Here is a 22,890-nt window from a genome sequence, read left to right as displayed (position 1 = left end):
GAACAAAAGCCTTCCTGTCTTCATCTATGCAGTTTTTATCCAAGTCCTTCTGTAAATCTTCTATGAAGGATCCACCCAGTACAACATAGTTCCTTTGGTTATTTTGTTCTCTTGAGGTTATTGTTGTAGAACTTGGCAATGTCTGCTTATTAAGTCTCGCTATTGTTACGTAAGCAGCCTGACGATCTTTTCTTTTTCTAAAATATGACCTTGATACTTTTCTCATAGTCAAGCCATCAGTGGCAGTATGATACAGCCTGTTTATATCTGTCATCCATTTTTTCATTGCCTTTTAGTACATTTTCAATTCTGATTCCTTTGGGATCATGATTTCAGTCAAGCAGTAAACATTCATTATATTTGTTATATTTAAATATTTTTCTTATTTTTTAAATTTATTCTTTATTTTATCTATTATAAAATTTTTTATATTTTATTTATATTGGAGACAATTGGAAGCCACTGGAGTTTATTGTTTTTGGGGGGGAGGGGTGGAGAAGGTGGTGACGTGGTCAGACCTATGCTTTAGCACAGTCACTTTAGTGGCTGAATGGAGGGTGTGTTGGAGTGGGGAGAGACTTGAGGTAGGCAGACCCATCAGCAAACTGTTGTAATAATCAAGACATGAGGTGATGAAGGCCTGTATTAGGTGGCAGTGTCAGAGGAGAGAAGGGGGCACATTCAAGAGGTATTATAAAGGTGAAATCAACAAGTCTTGGCAACAGCTTGAATGTGGGGGGTGGGGAGGAAGGGGTGAGAGATAGTGAAGAATCTAGGATGACTCTTAGCTTGGGAATCTGAGGGCCTGAGAGCATGGTGCTTTCCTCTGCAGTAATAGGGGAAAGGTGGGGTAGGGGGTTTTTAGGGGTAAAGATGATGTTTCATTTTGGACACGTTGATTTTAAGATGTCTACTGGGCATCCAATTTGAGGTGTCTGGAAAGTAGTTGGCGATGTGAGATTGGATATTAGCAGAAAGGTGGCGCAGGATAGGTAGATTTTAAAATCATTAGCATAGAGATGGTAATTAAATCCATGTGAGCTCATGAGATCACCAAATAAGGTAATATAGAGGAAGAAGAAAAGAGGGACTAGGTTAGAACCCTGAGAGACACCTATGATTAGATGATATAATCTGGATAAGAATCTAGCAAAGGAGAGAGACAAAGAGCTGTCCGATAGGAGAAAAACAGAGAGAGATATCCTAAAAGCTGAGAGAGAACAAAGTATCAAGGAAGAAAGAGTGATCACCAATGGCAAAGGCTGCAGAGAGGTCAAGGACAATGAGGATTGAGAAAAGGTCATTAGATTTGGCAACTAAGAGATCATGGTATTGGGAACTCTTGGTGAGAAAACGCCATCTAACATTGCAGTTTGGCATTTGCTTTGTGACCTTTCTTCTCAGAGTGTTGTCTTAAGTTAAAGCACTGAGATTGAATGATGCGCCTGAGGTCACACAACCAGTATATGTTAGAGGTAATACTTAAACCCAGGTCTTCCTGACTTCCAGGATGTCTCTCTAGCCATTTTGTGGCAGTAAGTCATATGATATCTTGAAAGTACTCCCTAGCCTTTTGAATACACTCCAGCTTGATCTCTGAGCCTCTGTTTTCTCATCTTGTAAAATGAAGAATTTGAGAATCTTGAAGGCTCCCTGATCTAAATCTATGATTATGTGGTCCTTTGGTATAATCTTCCTACCTGATTCTGGAGCCAGCACTTGTCCATTTTCAGTGACTGTCCAAGATAGCCATATTGATTAATTAACTTGATGGACTACTCTCCAGTTGCATGTCATTTTCTTTTTAGTTTTTAAACTCCTATTTAGCCTTTCCAAGTAGTTTTCAGATACTTCTTCCTTTGGTAGTGTCTCGGTCTATTTATTGATGCACAGATAATTTCAACTGACAAACTGTTCTTACACGACATTCTGAAGTCAACATAAATGATGTTTTACATAGAAGACTTAAGCATGGTGATTTTGCTTTGTTCACAAATATTTTCAAATCGACTGACTTCTCTGTTATTATTCCACAGATGTCTTTAATACCCACTAAAAAGTGTGCCATCATTTCATTCTGATTTTTAAAATGAGAAATTAAGGACATCTCATGCTGTTTGCTATGCCGCTGATATCCCCCCTCCTACTTTTCACAACTAAATTCCTAGCCATTCTTTAAAGCCTAGCTCACTTGCCATTCCCTACATAAAATTTAATTTAATCTGCCTGTTAGTAATAACCTCCTTTGGATCTCATACCTATTTTGTTCACAAAACACAACACCTTAATATACATTTGTCTAATTGTGTGTATTATGGTTTTCTGCATTTCTTATTCCCCAAATAATATCTCATGTATATGGTACTAGGGTTAGATATATAGCTCTTAAGAGTCGTATGTCTGGAGGTAATAATTCATAGGTTCCGATGCAGTTCTCTTCATTCTAGCCAAACTGGCCTTCTCTCTGTTCCTCGTACATGTCACACCATCTCCTCTTTCCATGGCTTTGCACTGACTATTCCACATACCTAAAATGCACTCTCTTCTCATCCTTACCTCATAAGAGTCCCTCTCTTCCTTCAAGATATACTTGGACACGAAACTCTTTCTAATGCTCCCAACTAGATTGACTTCATAGCAACTCTTTGAGCCATAGGTGTTAGTTTAGTCTGCATTTTACAGATGAGAAAACTGAAGGTCAGAGCCTTTAAGTGACTTGCACAGGGCACATGCCTACTGTCTGAGGCAGAATTTGAACCCAGGTCTTCCAGATTCTAAGACCAGCACTATAATTGAGGCAGCTAGGTGACCCCATAGTGCATAGAATGCTGGGCCTAGAATCAGGAAGACCTGAGTAGAATTTTGGCCTCAGACACTTAGTAGCTATATAACCCTGAGTAAGTCACTTAACTTTTGTCTGCCTCAATTTCCTCAACTGTGAAATGGGGTGATAACAGTACCTATCTCCCAGGGTTGTTGTTTAAATGGGAAAAAATGTGTAAAGCTGTTAATTAGCAAAGTGCCTGGAATATAGTAGGCACTTAATAAATGCTTATTCCCTTTCCCTTTATAGCTCTTACATTAAGATGTGAGTACTACATGAGGCCAAGGGGATAGTGTCTTATCCAGACTTTGTATATCTGATAGTATAGAATTTTTTTTTTCTTGTGTGACACCACTAACTTGCTAGATGAACATTTAAGGGAGTGTTTAGGGATCACCTTAAAAGTAGATGATTCTTTTCTTCCTGCCCACGTCTCAGAAATGCCAGGATCTATCATAATTTCTGAATCCTGTTATTCCTTTATCTTTTCTCAGGAGAGTTTGTTTCTCTCTTGGTGGTTTCTCTTGCTTTAAATTTTCCTTGAGTACGTTGCTTAGATCTCTCTCTGTGCCCCGTCACATTCTACCATGAATCGTGCTAATTTGGGTAAATATTTTATCCCTACTGTTAGGGATAAATTCCCTAAGAATAAAAATTGTGTCATTTGTCATCCTTGTGTCCCCAACACAATGCCTTAAATATAGTAAGAACTGAATAAATCTTTGTTAAATTATTGCTTTTTTTCTCTGATTGTAGTCAATCTCCTAACTTTTTCTCTTTCCCTTTAGACCAAGAAGGACCATCCATACACCTGGAGAATTGAACTGGCAAAAACAGAAAAGTATTGGGATGGTTGGTTCAGAGGCTTATCCAATCTCTTCCTTAGCTGCCCTATTCCTAAGCTACTGCTTCTGGCAGGTAAATGGGTACTTATTTGTGAATATGCTATTTGGGGTGGTGCTTATTAAAGTAGTTTACCAAATAGATAGTGGCTTCAATAATAAAGTTAATAAGAATTCCACTCTCTTAACTCCCGCCTCCCCAAACACATAAAATTTTCCCTTGTTTCTATGATCTTCATACCCTGATATTTTCTTTTTTTTCTTAAATTTTTTTATTGGTATCTCATTTTTATACCACAGTTTCCCCCAGTATCCTCCCCTCTTCTACTTGCAGAGCAGGAGAGGGAAAGATAATAGATAGATAGATAGGTATAGGTATAGGTATAGGTATATATTCCATAAAACAAGTAATATTTTTAAAGAAAAAAGACAAAAATCAGCAAAACTTCAATACATTCAAAAAGGTTGAAAATATTTGAATTGTACCACACTCATGGACGTCCCACCTCTGTAAAGGGGTGGGATGTGGGTGTCTTCTCATATCTCTTCTTTGGAATTATGCATGTTCATTGTAATTTGCAGCTTTCACTTTATTATTTTGTGGTTGTTCTTTACATTGTCTTAGTCATTATGTATATTGTTTTCTTAGCTCTAAATACTTCACTTTTCATCATTTCATGTAAATCTTTCCATGCATCTCTGTATTCATCATATTCACCATTTCTTATAGCACAGTAAGTCAATCAACAAGCATTTATTAAGGGCCTACTACTACCAGGCACTTTATTAAGTACTGGGAATAGAAAGAAGGGCAACCCCGCCCCACCCCCACTCCCCCCCCCCAAAAAAAACCAAACAAACAGGCCCTACTCTCAAGGAACTCACATTCTAAGAGGAGTAATATTCTGTTACATTTTGGGTTCCACAGTTTGTTTAATCATTCCCCAGTCAGTGGGCATCTACTGTGTTTCCAACACTTTGCTCCAACAAAAAGTGTTGCCATACATTTTTTTGTTTATATGTATACTTTCTTCTTGCCGATGGCTTCCTTGGGGTATAAACCTAGAAACAGCAGAATCTTTAGGTTCAAGGGTATGGATATTTTATTTATTCCAAAGTTTATTTATTTATTCCAAATTGTTTTCCAAAATATTTGATGATTCATAGCTACACCCAACCATGCAGTAAGATGCCTAGCTTCGCACAACCCCTCCAACATTGATTATTCTCCTCTTTCATCATCTTTGCCAATTTGCATGGTGTGAGATAAAACGTAAGATTGTTTTGATCTACACTCTTTTATCATTAGTAATTTGGATCATTCTTTCATTTGCTTAATAGTTCATAATTATTCTTTTAAGACTTGTTCATTCGTATCCTTTGATCACTTATCTATTGGTGAATAATCCAGCTGATGTTTTTTGTATATTATTACCCACTGCCTCGTGAGACAGGACATAGAATCCAAAGAAATGGGATCTGGTTCATTTTCAGGTTCTGGGAATTTGAATTGATTTGGATCCATCTGGAATGATCAAAATCTCAAAAACTAAGCTACATTATTCCATCCCCTTGGTGTGAACTACCATTGGCACCCCTGCATTGCATTTTCTTCTTTATTAAATCCTGGTCTCCCTCTCAAGCTTAGACATTGATCAGCGGGAATGTCCTCAGAGAGCATTAGGGAATCAAAAAGTTGTCTTCAGATGGAGGTAGAAAAGAAATTATCATGATGTTAAGTCTCAGGGAATTGAGTTTGAGCAAAGTGCACAAGGACCTTAGTTTTCAGTCGGTCAGAAAGTATTCATTAAATGCCTGCTGTATTGCCATGCATCATGGTATGCAATGTGGATACAGATACAAAACTGAAAGAATTCCAGGTCTCAAGGAGCATTTATTCAAATGGGAGAGGTTACAAATACATCTATAAGTATATACAGAATAAGTGTAAAGAGAATAAATACAAATAAATAAAAGTAGTTGTTAACAGAATTTTACTGAGCCAGTCTAACCTAGGAATGATGAAACAGATCAGGCCAGAGACAAGGTGCCAGTAATCAAGTAGTGGTTTAATTAATTAGTTTTATGATGAGGAACAGATTGGCAAGTTGAGAATTCTTCTGATCAGAATGCCACCTTGCTATAGTGAAGGCAGAGATTATACATCACAAGAGGAAATGGAGGAGGACGGGGGATTACAGTCATTTCCAGGGCCTTAGTGGTTTTCCATGACAAGCCCACGAGTCCACAATACAGGTGTTCTGGAGTCCTGTGGGAACAGTATTGTTTCAAGTCCTTGGGGGTCGTTACTGGGTGGGGCATAGGACCAGAGTTCTCTGACGGTAACGTGTTCTATAATCTTTGATTCGCTTCACTTAAGGTACACAGGTAGTGATTGTTAGGGTGTTGTCAGGGTTTGATTGATCATTTTAAGCTGCATTGTAAGCTTCTGACTCCCAAGCCATAATCTTCTGGTGAAATGGGAGTTCTGAGGAATCTAAATTATTAGTATATTTGTTACATCATGTCAATTAAAATAATTCCCTTCACATAGTTAAAACACAAGCTTGTTTGGGAGTAAGTGTCCTAGCAGTTGTGGGCATCAGGAAAGACTTCATGCTCACTGAATCTTGAAGGAAGAATTGGAGGTGAGGAGGGAATACGTTCTGAGTATGAGAAATAGCCAGTGTAAAGGCACTGAAACAGGATATTGGAAATGTCACATGTTACGTTTAGGAAGAAGACCAATTATGCCAGACTTTGAATGGTTTGGGAGGAAGAATTCAGCAATTCACAGAACTTTCTCCTGCCTGACTTTATAGCACAGAGGCTTTCCCTTTTTATGCTGATTCTATGCTGGGTAAAATGGCAGGCTTCTTTGAGAGGTGCCAACTTTTTGAGAATGTAAATACTATGATCTTAAATCAATCACAAGCATTTGTTGAGCAGCTGCTCTTGTGCTAGGCACTGCACTAAGCATTGTGGATCCAAAGATAAAAGCAAAATAGTCTCTGTTCCCAAAGAGCTTGTGTTTTAATGGAGGGCACAGCATATGCATGTGTAGGTCTCTTTAGATGTATACAAAGTCGCTGCAAGGTAACCTTAGAAGAAAAGACACTAGCAGGGAAGGGAGAGGGTCATGGGTACCAGTAAAGGTCACCTGTGGTTGGTGATATTTGAGCTAAGTCTTAAAGGGAAATAAATTTTGAGTATGCCATTGCAAGTCTGAAAAGACATTGGCTTGAGTTGAGAATTTGATTATGTTGGTACAGTTGAGCAGAAAATTTTGATAATACTGTTATTTTTTCTTTGATTAGATGATACTTGGAATAATGTATTTCATTTTGGGTACCACATTTTAGGTAGAACATTAACATACTAGAATGTGCCAGGATGGCGAAGGGACTGAAAACCTGGCCTTATGAGAATTAATTGGAGATGTTTAGCCAAAGGAAGAGAAATTAATGGAGGAGCATAATAGCTGTCTTCAAGTTTTTGAAGCACTAGCATGTAAAAGAAAATATCAGACCTAATCAACATGGTACTGGAGTTAAGAATTTAGACTAAAGGTATAAAATTATCACGCTATCAAACAATCGTGGGTATTTGAGCATGGAATGAGTGATCTCAGGAAGAAATGAGTTCCCCAGTCAGCAAGAAGCTGGATGACCCCTTGAGAGTGTTTAGAAGGAATTTCTATTCAGATATGGTTGAACTAGGTGACCAGTGAGGTCCTTGCCAAGCCTGAGATTTCTGTGTAATCCCAGTTCAATCTACAGAGTTATACCATAGACTTAGAGTAGAAAGAGACCTTAGAGGTCATCTAGGCCAAACCTCTTCTTTACAAAAAAAAAAAAAGATGAAGAAATTGAGGCCCAGAAAAATTAAGTGACTTTCCTATGGGCGTATAGGTCATTGTTTAATCCAGTTTCAGAGGATATCCTCCTAAATAAACCCTTCATGGTCTTTCTTCTTTGTTCTAGGTGTTGATAGGCTAGATAAAGATCTCACAATTGGCCAGATGCAAGGTAAGTTCTTCAATCAGTCAGTCATTTCTTAAGTGCTTATTATATGCCAGATACTCTGATAGGCACTCAATAAAGATACAAAGATAAAAATGAAACAATCCCTGCCCTCAAAGAGCTTACAGTATAGCTGGTTATACAATATATACATATACGTATACACATACGTATACATATCTACACACACAAGGTACATACAAAATAATTTGAGAGGAGACACTAGCAGCTGAGGGATCAAGAAAGACTTATGTACAAAGTGATGCTTGAGCTGAGCCCCAAAGGAAACTAGGGATTTTGTGAGGTAGAGGTAAGAAGGAAAGGAGCACACTCCAGGTATTGTGGGAAAGACAACCAGTGCAAAGGCACAAAGACAAGAAATGGATTGTCAGATATAAGAAACAGTAATAATGCTGAAAAGGTAGAATGAGGCCATTTGATAAATGCCTTTAAATGACCCACAGAGGAGTTTGTAGTTGATCCTAGAGGTAAAAGGAAAGCACAGGACTTTATTGAATAAGGGAGTGACATAGTTAGACCTGCACTTAAAGAAAATCACTTTGCCACCAATGTGGAGGATGCATTGGTGAAGGGAGAGATTTAAAACATGGAGACCAATTAAATGGCTATTGCAGTAATCCAGATGAGAGGCGATGAGGGCATGAAGTTGAATGGTGAGAGTGGAGGGAAGAGGATGAATGTGAGAGTTGTTGAGGAGGTAAAAATGACAAGATTTGCCAACTGATTGGCTCTGTGGGGTGGGTGAGAGGAAGGAAATCAAGGATAACACTGAGTTTGCAAATCAGTTACTGGAAGCATAGTAGTATCTTTGACAGGAGTAGATATGTTTGGAAGAGGTTTTAGGGGAGAAATAATGAATTCTCTTTTGGAGTATTTTGTATTAGAGATGCCTAAGGAACCTTCAATTCATATTGCTCTGTAGGCAGTTGGTAATGCTGAATTGGTGCTTTGGAGAGACACAAGGTCTGGATATATAGATCTGAGAGTCATTGGAATAGAGATGATAATTGAACCTAGGTGAGCCTCATGAGGTCATCTAGAGAGAGGTGAGACTAAGACCGTGAATACACACACAGGTAGGAAGCGTGACATGATAGGAATGATGAGCCAGTGCAGGAAACTAAGAGCAGCTTTATTAAGTGCCTGCTATGTGCCAGGCACCATTCTAAGTGCTGGATTCATATTAAACTTTCAGTCCAATACCTCCCATACCTTTTTCAAACAAATTGCTGTGTAACCACCCATACCCCTGTATTAGCAATTTTGAATTGAAGATCTTTCCCACCCTTAATAGGCCATGTGACCTGCCTACATCATGGGAAACCTCAGTTACATGGTAGGAGGAGCTTCCTGACAAGAAAAGGAAGTTATGTCACAGAAAATGCTGAGAGAGAGAGAGAGAGAGATAAAATATGGCTGCTGGTGGCTGCTAGTGGCCGCCCTCATGATTGTTAGAACTGAGCAGGCTGACTTAGCTGTACTGTGAGTTTGTCTTTGTGGGAAAGACCCCAGCAGGAGGTCAGAGAGGTTTTGGGATGATGAGTTTCCAGGCTGTGATACGGTGTTTTAAGCTCCTTTCTGTCATGATAAAGTGGGGTGACTGGCTATAGGAGCTGAACATTTGGTTATGGGATATGATTTTCTGGTGTCTGAATAAATGTCATACTTCTTTTACCTTCTTTATGGAGTCTCTCATACTTTGCGATACAGAACTACATAGGCATATTCACGATTATCATTGATGTGTTTATCAAACCCTGTCCCCCCATCTTATATTTAGGAAATTGTTTTTTAAAACTTAAGTGTAAAACCTTACACTTATTCCTATTAAATTTTATATTATTCTAGTCTGTAAAAAATCTTTTTGGAGATTAAGTTTGTCATCCAGTCTGCCTTCCATTTTTGGTGTCCTTTACAAATTTCATAAAGATACTGCCTGTGCCTTTACCCAAGTCACTGATGAAAATGTTAAGTAACAAAGGTCATCCAGAGCTTCCAGGACACTCTGCTGGAAGTGTCTTTCTTAATTAATGTTAGACCATTAATGACCATTCTTTGGGACCAATCATTCAGCCAGTTCAGAATTTATCTAATTGTACAGTTGTTTAGGCCACATCTTTCCAAGTTTTCTACAAGAATAGCCTAATAGACTATCAGATATTTTATTAAGATACAGGTAAATCATATCTATAGCATTCTGCTGGTATTTTAATGACCCTGCAAAAAGGGAAATAAGCTCCTTCCCCTGTTCTTGATGAACTCATGTTGGCTCTTTGTGATCACTGCTTCCTCTTATAGATGTTCACTAACCAACTTGTTAGTAATACATTCTAGAATTTTGCCAGGAATTGAAGTTAGACTCACATGTTTATAATTTGCAGGTTCCATTTTCTTCTTTTTTGAAAATCAGAACATTTGCCTCTTTCCATTCCTTAGTTACCTCTCCCATTCTCCATGATCTCTTAGATATTATCAATATTGGCCTAGCAGTCATATATACCAGTTTTTCAGTATCTAAGGGCCAGCTGTTTTTTTTTTCCAGTATAATGTGAGCCATTTTATTTGAACTCATCAAGGGCAGCCAGGTGCTTTTTCACCAGCTCCTTAGTTAATTTGAATATTAGCTCCCTACCACCTACCTTTGTTCTGTCCTTTCCAGTCCATAAATCGATGTCTTTGACAAAAAAACCAAAGCTGCTCCACCTTTTCCCTTCCATCAGCTGTTATCATCCTATCTACCTGCAGCCATGTCCCTGTCATTTCATCGATCTCCTCTTTGCCCAGTATAGCCTTTATAAAATTCTTGTCCTGGGCTCCCACTCTGCCAAGAGCACAATATTTGTTCTGTAATCTACTGAAAGGGGCAGTGTCAGCTTCATAGTGAGCTTTTGAAGGTTTAAGACATTTTAACTGAAAGGAAATAATGTAAGACAAGGAAGATGAACAGCTAGCCCGGGTCGTTTTTATCCATCAGCTCATGCAGCTTCTTCTTTTGGTTCCTTTGTGCGGAGGTAGAAACATGATGCTAGCCTCTGGGGCCACCAGCAGTTTTTTACACAAAAGAACACCTGGGTCATAGTTGATTCCCAGATGGCACAGTTTGTTCTTTCAGATACTTCTGTGCAGTCTCTTTGTTCATCTCAGCTATTTATAAGATCTCAAGAGCCAAATTTGAACTTTTGCACCCACAACCCCCCTTCTCCCTGGTTCCAAATCATTTCATGTACTGCAGATGGAAAAATTATCCAAGCCAATTATCAGGCTTAGACAGTGGGCCTGCTTATTTTTTACAGAATCGTAGAATCCCAAGTGCTGTACCGGAGGCCATCTAGTAACCTGGACCTGAATAAGGGTTCTGTCTACAACATACTGGTCAAGTCATCATTCCAATTCATCAAGTACCAGCTTTGCACAAGGCAGTTTCTGCTCTTAAGAAGCTAACAGTCTAGGGGGCAGCTAGGTGGTGCAATGAATAGAACACCAGCCCTGGAGTCAGGAGGACCTGAGTTCAAATGCGCCTCATACACTTGACACACTTACTAGCTGTGTGACCTTGGGCAAGTCACTTAGCCCCAATTGCCCTGCCTTCCCCCCTGCAAAAAAAAAAAAAAGCTAACAGTCTGTTGTAGGGTGAGGAGGGACAACTTTTGTAAAGATGAGTGAAATAATGAAGAAGGAGAGGGGACTAGAGCTAAAGGAATCAGGAAACACTTCTTATAGGAGATGACACCTAAAATTAGCCTTTAAGGAAACTAAGGGTTCTAAGAAGCAGAGATAAGGAAGCAGTGGATTCTAGTCACAAGGGACAGCTTGTGCTAAGGTATGCAATGGCATGCTAAGTTTAATGATAACCTTGAGGGGAGCATGGACTACATGAAAATGAGTAAATATGAAATCCCTCTAAAACGTAGTCTGTGGCTGGATTGTGAACAACTTAAAATGTTATGCTTAAGAGTTTGTATTCTAGAAGCAATGAAGAATCACTGAAGCTTCTTGTTTTCTTTTTCTTTTGTTTTGGAGGCAGTCAGAGTTGAATGACTTCCCCAGGGTCACAGAGCTAGTGCCTGAGGCTGGATTTGAACTCAGGTCCTCCTGACTCCAGAGCTGGTCCTCTATCCACTGTGCCACCTAGCTCCTCGTTCACTGAAGCTTCTTGAGCAAGGGAGTGACATGAAAGGAAAATTAATTTTTTGGATACTTTGGAGAGGGGAAGAGATTGGAGGCCAGGATTTTAATTGAGAGTATTGAAATAGTCTAGGCAAGAGGCTGTGAGGGCCTGAACCAGGTTCATGACTTGTGGGACTGAAAGAAGGAATTGGCTGTGAGATGTGTTGTAGAAATAGACGAATTAAAGAGAAGGATAGAAAATGACACAAATGTTGCAAAACTGGATGGCAAGAAAGCATGGTGTCTTCACCAGAAAGAAGGGAGTTGGAAGAGGAATTCATTGAGGGTGAAAACATGGATGGAAGGATGAGGGAGATGAGGGAGAAAACATGGAGTTCTCTTTTGAACATGTTGAATCTGAGAAACCTGTGCAGCATCTCAGTGGAGTTGTGCAGGATGCACCTGAAGTTGATTATAAGAGGATAGGACTAGATATAAAGTTTTCGGAAGTCATCTGCTTAGAAGTGGCCATTGAACCCCTGATGAAAATACTGAAGAGATGTATATATAGAGAGAGAGATAAGAAAATAGGACCTAAGGTAGATCATTGGAGTATATGCATAGTTAGGGACTGATATATGGATGATGATCCAGCATAAGAGGCTGGGAAGGATTAGTTAAATAGGCAGGTGAGAAAACAGTGCTACAAAAACTTAAGAAAAAAGGTGTACAAAAGTAGTGAAGGAATGATTCGAACCCAGATCATCCGACTGAATCTAGTGCTTTCACCATTCTCTAGTGAATTTTGAAAAATGCTTTGAAAGCTTTGGAGGCAGCATGATACAAGGGAAAGGACAATGGATTTGAAGTCACGAGAGACCAGAGCTCTAGTGCTTACCAATCATTCAACCCAGGGCAAATCATTTAACCACTCTTAGCTTCAATTTTCTCATCTGTAAAATAGAGTTAACCTTTTACTACCTACTTCACAGGCTGTTGTGAGAAAAGCATTTTGTAAATCTTAAAACACTCATTAGTAAAAACTAAAATGGGGTGATGACTTTGCTGTGTTTATAGTAATCGTAGGCCTTGTGACTAGAACACAAAGTCAGGAGGAACAGGGAAGCTGTTGAAATGGCCTACCATGCTGGAAGAAGGTGCTTCAAAGGCAGTGGAAAGAAGGGAAGTGGGTGGGCAGGGAGGAGACATTACAGATAATATTAATTTTGTTTTTCTCCAGGAAAGTTTCAGATGCAGGTACTTCCTCAGTGTGGCCATGCAGTTCATGAAGATGCTCCAGACAAGGTGAGAGTGAATCAACAGCTTGCTCCTTGAATTTACTGATTTTAGACTTGGAATGCCTTGGGAGTGAGAAGGCATGGATAAAGAAGATTTGAGACTTGGAGGGGGCCAGGGCCGCCTGGTTCTTGAAGTGCAGTTAAACCTGTTCTTGCTGCCAGTGTTAAAGACACAAAACCACTTCCTGGATTCCAGCACCTACAGTCTCTGCTCCTCAAGTCAGTTTGCTAGTAGGATGAAACCAGGTTGCTCTAGGAGGCAAAACCAGTCAATTGTAGCTGCTCAGAGACTCAGGCAGACTATGAGACATGCTCAGGACCTGGCTTCAAGCACCCAGATCTGAGGTGGTGTAGAAGAAAATACAGGATGATAGCAGTAAGAGATTCAGCTATGGGTATTGACATCTCTCAGCACCACAGCTTTAGTTAGTGTCAGCTTCTGTCTGAAGGCAGGGAGTTCTGTTAGGCACCGTATGAGAATCAGCATAAGAATGCTTCTAAAACATCTTATTTTAGTGTTCGTTAAGCATTTCTTGAGCTTCTTTAGTAGTGGAACTTCTTCCCAAGGCAGCAATTCTGTTATGGGATAGCTGTGATTATTAGGAAGTTCTATTGAGCCCAAATCTGCCTTCCTATATCTTCCTCACCGCTAGCCTTGCTGTTTCTGCCCTCTAGGGTAGCACAGATCAACCTGCTGCCTCTTCCCTTTGGCATTGATATTTGAATAAAGTTGATCATGTCCTTTCTAAGTCTTATCTTCTCTCCTGATGAAGGATTCCCAGTTCCCTCAGCTGATCCTAGTATCAAATCCCCTTACCACCCTAGTCTCCCACTTGTGGATGCTCTCCAATTTGTCAAATGGCCTTCATGCTGCATAGAAGTGGATTCAGTACTACACATGGGGTCTTACCGGGGCATAGTAGAGGGGACCTCCCATGTTCTGGATCCTATTTCTTTTCACCTTACTCTGTTTTAAGGCTATGATATTAATATTGCTTCTCACTGCTAGTTTTATATTTCCATGGATCCATGATCTGACCAGTGGAAGTACTCCCTCTGTTGGAGCAGGTTATAACCCATCTATGCCATTTCATCCTGTCCTACTCTTGGGGAAATCAAGGAGGACTAACACCTCTGGTATGAGGGCTTGCTGAGCCCTTTTCAGGGCTGCTCATCCACCTTTGGTGCCCACCTGCCACCCAACTCCTACCTGTAGCTCCAAGAAGCTATAGCGTGCTCATCAGCCACACCCCAGTAAAACCCATCTTGACAGGTGGGCTACCAATAAACCTCAGACCCTTGGTGAGTTAGAAGGATGTCTACCCCAGTATGAGAAGACTTCCCCTGGTGGAATGGGCAGATGAGAACAGTTTGTTCAAGCAGCCATGAAGGTAGCAGAAGCAGGTGCTGTGGAGTGCTTAGAGCTTGATCAGACGTCAAAGACACCCCTGTAACTTGGGCCATCACCAGTCATCCTGACTTTGGTCTTGCCACAGGACTTCAGTGATGACTTTGTGCGGCTCTGCCTCGCTTAAATCCAATTAATGTACAAGTCAAAACATCACCCATGATGGAATAACAACTTTTATGCTTCTATAGATTCCTCAGAGAGGGAGCAGTCCTTTGGTTCTTTGGATATTTCGTGGATGTTAATTAGTGCAGAGCTCGAGTCACCCACATGTAGTGTCACTGACTCTGGCTGAATAATCAGCTTGCCTGCTTTTCTAGTTATACTTGATGATAGGCTTTAACCATTGATCAAATCAAGTGAGATGGTAAAGTGCTTAGCACAGTGCCTGGTGCATAGGGCATGCTTAATGAATGCTTGTTCTCCCACCACACGCACACTCTCAATGTACAGTTCATCATTGATAGTATGCTGTATCCCATGTGTCATTTTGCATTGCCCTCTTGTTCACCAGCAACCTTTGTTCTTCTGAAATGCTGGTGTTCCGTGATTTAAAATGCACTACAAACTGCTTTCCTCTTCCCTTTCAAATCTGGACTCACTGTATCATCCATCTGTGGTGCATGTCCTAGATATACATAGTTATGGAATAACATAATAGACTGTCTTTTCAGCTGCATGACATAATTCAAGAAATGTACATTTTTGAAAGGCATTATGGTACAATAGATAGAAGGCTGGCTTTGAAGTCAAGAAAATATGGATTAAGACTTGCCTCTAGTTCACACTAGCTGTGTGACTGTGATCAGAGCAGTACCATCAGTTAACAAGCATTGACTAAGTGTTCATTATGTGTCAGATACTATGCTGAGTATTAGGAATACAAAGAAAAGCAAAAACATGCTCCCTGTCCTGAAGGAACTCACATTCATTTGAGGAACAAAACACAAATAATTATACCTATTGTGTAAATGGAAAGTAATCTTGAATGAAAGCATGGGGAGGAGAGACCAGCAGGGTAGGAAAGATCTCTTACAGAGGATGAGATTTGACCCCAGTCTTGAAGGAAAACCAAGGAAGCCAAGAGGAGGAGGTGAAGAGGGAACATAGCTGGCATGAGGAACAACCAGGGAAAAGGTGTAGTCAGGAGGTCAAGTGTCCTCTACAAGGAAGATTTTATGTAAGGGAGTACTTATTAGAACAGGACTGTCCAAAGCGTGGCCTGTGGGCCTCATGCGGCCCACCTGTGTTTACTACAGGCGTGGAAATTGACATAAATGCTTTAACTGAAGCATTTGTGTCGATTTCTATGCTCGTGGTGGACACAGGCGAACCACATAGGGGCACACAGCCTGTGTTTTGGACAGCCTTGTATCAGAAAACCATAAAGATAAGAAGGGCCAAGTTATGAAGGGTTCTAAATGCCAAATGCAGGATTTTCATAGTTGATATTTGAGGTAATAGGGGGCCACTGGAGTTTATTGAAGGGGAAGAGTAGGGTGATGTGGTCAGAGCTGTACTTCAGGAAAAGCAGAGTGACCAACTAGAAGCCTGTTGCAGTAGTCCAGGTGAGAGGTCTATATAGCAGGGTTGTGGCTATATGACTTAGACAAAGGGTAGGTATAGTGAAGATCAGAACAAATTTGACAATAGATTTGGATACGTAGGAGGAATTGAGGATTACACCAGCCTGGGTGACTAGAAGGTTGATGGTACTCTCAAGAGTAAAAAGAATATTCAGAGGAGGGGAGGATTTTGAGGGAAAGATATTGAGTTCTGTTTTCAACATGTTGAGTTTGAACTACCTGTAGTTCAAAATTTCCAAAAGGGCTATAGCTCAGCATAGAGGCTAAGACTGGATGTGTAGATCAGGGATGATAATTGAACCCATGGGAGCAAGATAGTATAAAGGAAAGAGACAAGGGCCCTGGAAAGAGCCTTGGAGGGCACCCACAGTTAGTGCTCATGATCTGAATGAAAATCCAGCAAAGGAAACTGAAAAGTCATGGTCAGACAGGTAAGAGGAAATCCAGGAGAAGGCACTTAATCTCTTGGTGCTCCAGATGCCTCCCTAAATCTGTAAGTTACAGACAAGTTGTTTTATCTGTATTGGTGGAAGGGGATTTTCATCTGGGGATTTTCTGTAACAGTGAAATTGAAGTTACAGACCCAAAAGGCTGGGGGAAGAGGATGAAGGGAAGAGGGGGTGAGGCTTTGTATAATCTGTATCCATTTGGTGTTTCTTGTGTGGTTTGCTAGGCCAATATTCTTTAGTGTCTATGGATCTCATTGAAGTGGCCCTCAGATATTCTAGGGTTTGATGCCACCAGCATCATAGTATCTATGAATAGGAGCATCCCCAATAGGGAGTCCTGCCATTTGGGATTCACACGTCTATGACACTTGTGAACACCTAGTTACTATCCTTTTTTTTTTTTTTTTTTGCCTGGCTTGGTGCTGTTCATAAGAGGATCATTTGAGCAGTGTCTGTGATTTCATTTTTCAATAACTTATAAATATGATCTTAACTGTATGTATGAAAGACAGTTTATTTTATGGGAAGCCTATATGGCAACACTTCGCTCTATGGAGTCAGATGCTTTTTTTTTAATCGGACAATAAACACAATATTTCATGTTATCTATACTTCTTAAGTTATTTGTGAATTAAGGATGCCCTCAGAGAGAGAGTGTGTGTGCGCGTGTGCGTGTGTGTACAACATTCTCATAAAGACTTTTTAGTAATGGGAGAGTATATATAGGCTAACATATACACAACATTCTCATAAAGACTTTTTAGTAATGGGAGAGTATATATAGGTTGACAGTTGCTTTAGTTATTTTTTTGGGAAAAGAGGGTAATACTATCTGTGGTTTGGGTGTGCTTTTCCCCCCATTCTTTTGTAATCTTCCATACTAAGATATCTTGAAAACCAGCCCCTGGGGCCCAGATTTCTTCTGCATATATTTAATCCTATCAAGCCCAGGTTCTTACCCTTCACTGCAATTTCCATTTCTTTTTATAAAATACTGGGTATTGAGGTGTTGAGTCCAAATGTGGTGGTAATTGGTGAAAAGATTTCACTGTAGAAAAGGTAGCAGATCTGTTCCACTTCATGTTTATTTGTTGTCTATGTTTAATTTTCACCTAGAAATGGGTTAGTTGGGGCCCATGCCAAGCTTTCCACAGACATCTATCTATTTTTCCTCTTCTACAGCTTTTCTCTATTTTTTGAGCTGATATCACTTCTGATTTTCCATGATCCTCATCTCATTTTTTGAAAATCGTCTTACTCTAAACCAGTGTTGCTTGCGGCTGTCATCTTTATGGTTTCTTCTCATTTGGTGTTGAGGTGTCAGTGTTCAACACAGCCAGCTAAATTGAAATGACTGCAACATCTTTGTCTAGTACTTTCCAGTTTACTTTGAGACACAGGTGTAAGACTTAAGAGTAATCCAATAGTCATTGGCTTTTTTCATAGATAATGCAGGGTTGTGTGCGCTTTTGTGTTTATATGTATATAAATATGTATACTTGCATAGGAAGGGTCCGATTTTGTCAGTGTGGGAATACTCTCTATCACACAAATATAGATAGATATTTATAGATATTGATGAGAAGAAGCAAAACATAGTAGACAGAGAGCTGGCTTTAGATCTGGGAAGCCCTAGGTTCAAGTCCTGCCTTGACAGCTCCTGGTTCTGTGGCTGTGGACAAGTCACTTCTCTTTTCACTGTTCTCAGCATTTTCCTCACACCAGAATGTGCAGAGAAGGAGCTGAGGAATGACCAGCTGTATCCACAAAGTGACAGGTCCAGCCCTCATCCCTTGAGATGAGCGCATACATGCACATATCAGAGAGGGGCTATTTTATCCTCACAGTGGCCCTTTTAGGTGGATGTTCTCCCCATTTTACAGATGAGGAAACCGAAGCTGAAACCCAGGCTCTCGTAGCTCCAAGAATAGAATTCTCTGTACTCATTATTCTTCCTCTCCACATTTTCCAATATATTTATGCTGTCCCTCCCCCCTCCCCCCCAGCTTTCTCACCTTTGTAGCTGTGTCTCCAAGTACATATGTGTTCAAGGTATGTGTTCACTTGCTTTGGAGGACTTGGTAACACGCCTTATAGAATTTCTTTTTTTCATCCTTTGCAAACAGATGATGACATACAAGTTTTCACTGTCTTTGTGGTTGTCCCTTCTCATCATAAGCACCAAAAGGCAACATGACCGAGTGTTCAAGGAAACGTTTCTTGTTGCCTTTGTGCACACAATGAAACAAACTGTAGCAACTCTTTTATTTTCCTCCAAGAACCTGTGAGTTGCTCTTCTTTTATAACAGGGAGATGTGGATGGGGATGTGGATATGGTTCAATTCTTCCAGTAATGGATCCATTCACTGGTCACTGGCAAAACTCTCATATTTGGAGTGCCAGTCAGATTAATGCTTTTGGATATCAAAAAAAATTATGTGGGTATTAGCACTCTGCACCTGTCCCACTATTCTGCCCTCCCAGAAAAGTAAAGAAAGCCCTGTAGGATTGATGGCCATTTTGTACATTTATCTCTCTTGTGGGTTGCGGGATCTGTCCCTCGAGACCCTGCTCCAGGTTAATGGTTAAGCAGTTATTCGTGGTCATTTTTTCCAGTGTTCGTTGTATTTCTTTTAATACAGAGGTTATTGTGGAAAACACAGAGGGATGAGATATGGGTGAGTGGGGAATAAGATCACTCTAGGGTGGGCTTTGGTTCAAAGAGCTAAGTGTGCCACACATAAATGTTGGTGTGACAGTGCATATTGGGCAGAAAGAATAACCACTCTTGCAGCCACAAGAAGTTCAAGTCCTTGCACCTGTAACATGCTTGTTTTTTGACCTTAGTCAAATTATTTAACCTCTCTGGGCTACAGTTTTCTCTATTGTAAGATGAGGTAGTTGCATGCAGTGCATACTGTTGAAGGTAGTCTGTGGGGTACAGTGAAAAGATTACTGGAGTCAGGGTGACTGTGACCTCATGAGTACTCAGTTTCTTCATCTTTCAGATGAGGGAATTGGACCAGATGGACTCTGAGATCACTTCCAGATCTAGATACTTTTTAGTTGTTGCCTATGCTTCTCAGTAACAGATGGCATGTAATTATGGTCATGTAAGTTACTGCTATCGTGTTCTCAGCTTATGTTTTCTGCAACCCATTTGGGAAAATTCACGTCAGCCCAGATACACTTAGTCCTACGTAACTTAGAGCTTCTTAGGTGAAAAAGGCCCTGATTTCTCTACATATCTGCATCTCACCCAATACCTGATCTTGTATTCAAGCAGACAAGAGCTTAGAGCCTCCAGTTCTTTGAACCAAGTGTCTTAATTAATCTGAGTTTTTCCAGTGATCTCTCTCTTTCCCTTTTCCAGGTAGCTGAAGCCGTTGCAACTTTCTTGATTCGTCACAGGTTTACAGAGCCCATTGGTGGATTTCAGTGGTAAGACAGATGGGCCAGAAAGACTTAGCAGTAATGTCTTCTAAGGCCAGTGTCTCGATTACCTCATTAGAGCAATTGCTTCTTCTTTCTTGGAGAGATCTCATTCTTCTAATATTTCTCATTTCTGACAGTTAATAGTAATCCAGGAATGTAGCCTTCTTCTTAACAACTTAGATGATGATTTATACAGCATTTCACATATATTATCTCATTTGATCCTTACACTTTGTGACATAGGTTTTTTAATTATTACTATTTCCATTTTCCAGATAAGGAAACTGGGCCCAACAAGAGAAGCTGATTTGATTAAAGGTCTTACATTTAGTAAATGGCAAAGCTAGAACTTAAACCTAGGTCTTCTGACCCCAAATCCAGTGCTTTTCTTATTATATTATGGATCCTTAAAGGCAGGAGAGGTTTTGTCCTCTGCATCTCTCGTAATCTAGTATGGTGGAGATACAGAGGGAAGAAGGGAATCTAAGGTTCGTATTTCTAATGCCTTCCCTCAAAGTATGAGTCATGGCTGCTGCCTTTGAGAAAGGGGAAGGCTTGAAGACAAGTGACGTGCGCTTTGCCAGTGATCACTTTGCCTGAACAAGGCATAAAGAATACAGACTTAGGTTTTCACTTCCTTAACCACTTTCTCTGAATTGGTTAATTCACATTTGCATGAGAACCTTCTCCTAATTGAACTGATCCATGCTTTGATGTGAAAGATACTATCTGTGGATCTCTGACAAAGAGTCTCAAACTTCTGTGGTTGAGAAGCCATTTTAGAACTGTCACTCACAAGCAGGAATGTCACTTCTCTACACGCCCTGCCATTTGCTGAACCTTGTCCTTGATAAGGAAGGAAACCCTGCCCATAGGTAGTTCCCAGTCTGGTTGGGGAGTTTAAATTCATTCATTCAACAGACATCAAGGTCCTACTGAGTTCAGAGCACTATGCTAGGGGGAACATGGTTTAGATGGAGTTTTATAGCTTAATAGTCTAGGTGACATTCACACTTGAAACAGTATAGGAGAAGGCATTTTAAATCCTTTAGGTTATCAAAGAGGAACTCTCACTATGGGCCAGCGTGGTCAAGAAGGGCATCCTAGAAAAAAATAGAAATGAAGTTGAGCCTTGAAGGGTGGGAGGGGAGAGAGTGTGGAGGCAAATGTTAATGATAACCCTTGTTATTCTCTTCTCTCTTTTGGGCAGTGTCTTCCCTGGCTGTTAGTGTCCTGATGTCCTTCAGCACCAAGATCCATTGTAAATACACCACACCAGAGGCCACTGTGATGTAGCTGTATCTTCCTCACTTTGTCCCCAGCCCAGCCATGAGACATCAGCTCATTGATAGAACTAGTGTCCCCAACACATGTAAAACGTCTGCGCATATTCTTGACAACATTTTGTTCAAGACCACTGATGTGCATCTATCTCCCCAATTCCAAACTTCTTCGGGACCCCCAAAGCTTTCTTGTCTCCTTCCCATCCCATCCCACCCACCTCACTCCCCCCCTCCCAAGAGGGGCCATATTCCCAAAACCAAAATGACTAGTTGTAGGGTGGAGTGGCCACGTTTTTGGCACTTTGGCTGAAGCTTCTAAGTGAGCTCCTTGCTTTCAGTCTTGGGAAAACTTAACTGGGTCCTGCCAGTCTCCTCTTGGGGAGACAGGGTTGTGGCCTTGTTCAGTAGTGGGAATTCTCTTTGCCATTCTTGGGGTGGCAATGGGAAGGATAAGGGTAATGAAGGGAATTTTTCTTTGGCCTAGCCCTAGACATCCAAAGTACACATGAAAATTACTTCATAGCCATGTTTAGGGATGAGGAAGCTTTTTTCCTTCAAATAAAATGACCAATCAGGTTACTATTTTCTCCATGGTTTGATCCTTTCAGCACACTCTAGAGGCTATGTGCTTCTGCCCCAGGGGTGACAGCGACCCAGACTTAGGCACAATTCCCAATGTGGTTCAGGCACATGGGATCAGGGAGGGAGGGTGCTGCATGTACCAGAGCCTGCCAGGGAAACTAGGTAGGGCCCATTCCAAGCACATTATGCCAACACCTTCTATTTAACCTGTACAATGGGTACTGTACTATCCTTTCTCTCAGATAGACCAGACCAGACTGTACTGTCCTCTCAACAAACTGCCCACACCACACACTGAACTCTGGCTGTCTTACATTACTCCCTTCCTGGAGTGGGGTAATCACCTACCAGCTCCCCTTGGCTGGCTTTCCTGCCTCCCCAGTGCTACCCTATCTGCCACTGACTGACCTTGCTTGAATGAGTGCATCCTATCCAGGGAGTTGCCAGGATTAAGCCCATTCATTGTTAACTGTTGAGCTGTGGTGTGGTGCAAAGTGTGTGTTTGCCTTTCCCAAATCCACCTCTTCATAGCCTGAGTAGTTTCCATGGGTTTTCTTTCATCGACGCAGCACAGCTGACCCCTCCTTGCTCCCTCCACCACAAGGGGAGATGTCATGTTACCCTAGTGTTGGAGGGAGGTCCCCAAAAGCCATGCCTATTCTGTGTCTTAGGTGCTGCTCCTGCCCTACCCTGCTCCTCAACTCAAACCACTCTGTCCTACTACACAGGCATCTGGGACCCTCTGTTCCTTTGGTATTTATGATCTTGTTTAAAGAAAATAAATATTCCCAGCCTATCTGGAATGAAGTTGTCTCTGTCATTCTCTTTGAGTCGTTCTTCCATAATGGGTGGCACAAAAATGTACAGGAGCGTTTCCTTGAGTTGGGCCCCAGCCAAGGCCCAGTGCATCTTGCTAACAGTTGGGAAAGGCTGTCTTCCTCAGGATCACATTGTATCTGTCTTTCTCATCCCATCCAGCTTTCCTACTCAGCTGGCTCCAGAGTTCCTAGCAGAAAAGAAGAAATGCACCAGC

The 22,890-nt window shown here is 40.9% G+C and overlaps 1 protein-coding gene across 1 annotated transcript in view; it reads left to right on the top strand.

The window, feature by feature from the left end:
• Positions 1-22,664, top strand: part of PPME1 (protein phosphatase methylesterase 1) — a 70,733-nt gene extending 48,069 nt beyond the window's left edge. Inside the window, exons 10-14 of the mRNA XM_036746073.1 lie at positions 3,613-3,742; positions 7,650-7,694; positions 13,057-13,121; positions 19,931-19,998; positions 21,203-22,664. Coding sequence (XP_036601968.1) covers positions 3,613-3,742; positions 7,650-7,694; positions 13,057-13,121; positions 19,931-19,998; positions 21,203-21,221 — 327 coding nt within the window. The 3' untranslated portion in view covers positions 21,222-22,664. The remainder of the gene's footprint in view (positions 1-3,612; positions 3,743-7,649; positions 7,695-13,056; positions 13,122-19,930; positions 19,999-21,202) is intronic.
• Positions 22,665-22,890: the final 226 nt, after the last annotated feature.

Source organism: Trichosurus vulpecula, chromosome 2 (assembly GCF_011100635.1).
Source record: "Trichosurus vulpecula isolate mTriVul1 chromosome 2, mTriVul1.pri, whole genome shotgun sequence".
In the NCBI taxonomy this organism is placed as follows: domain Eukaryota; kingdom Metazoa; phylum Chordata; class Mammalia; order Diprotodontia; family Phalangeridae; genus Trichosurus; species Trichosurus vulpecula.
This window is presented reverse-complemented; position numbering and strand designations above follow the sequence as displayed.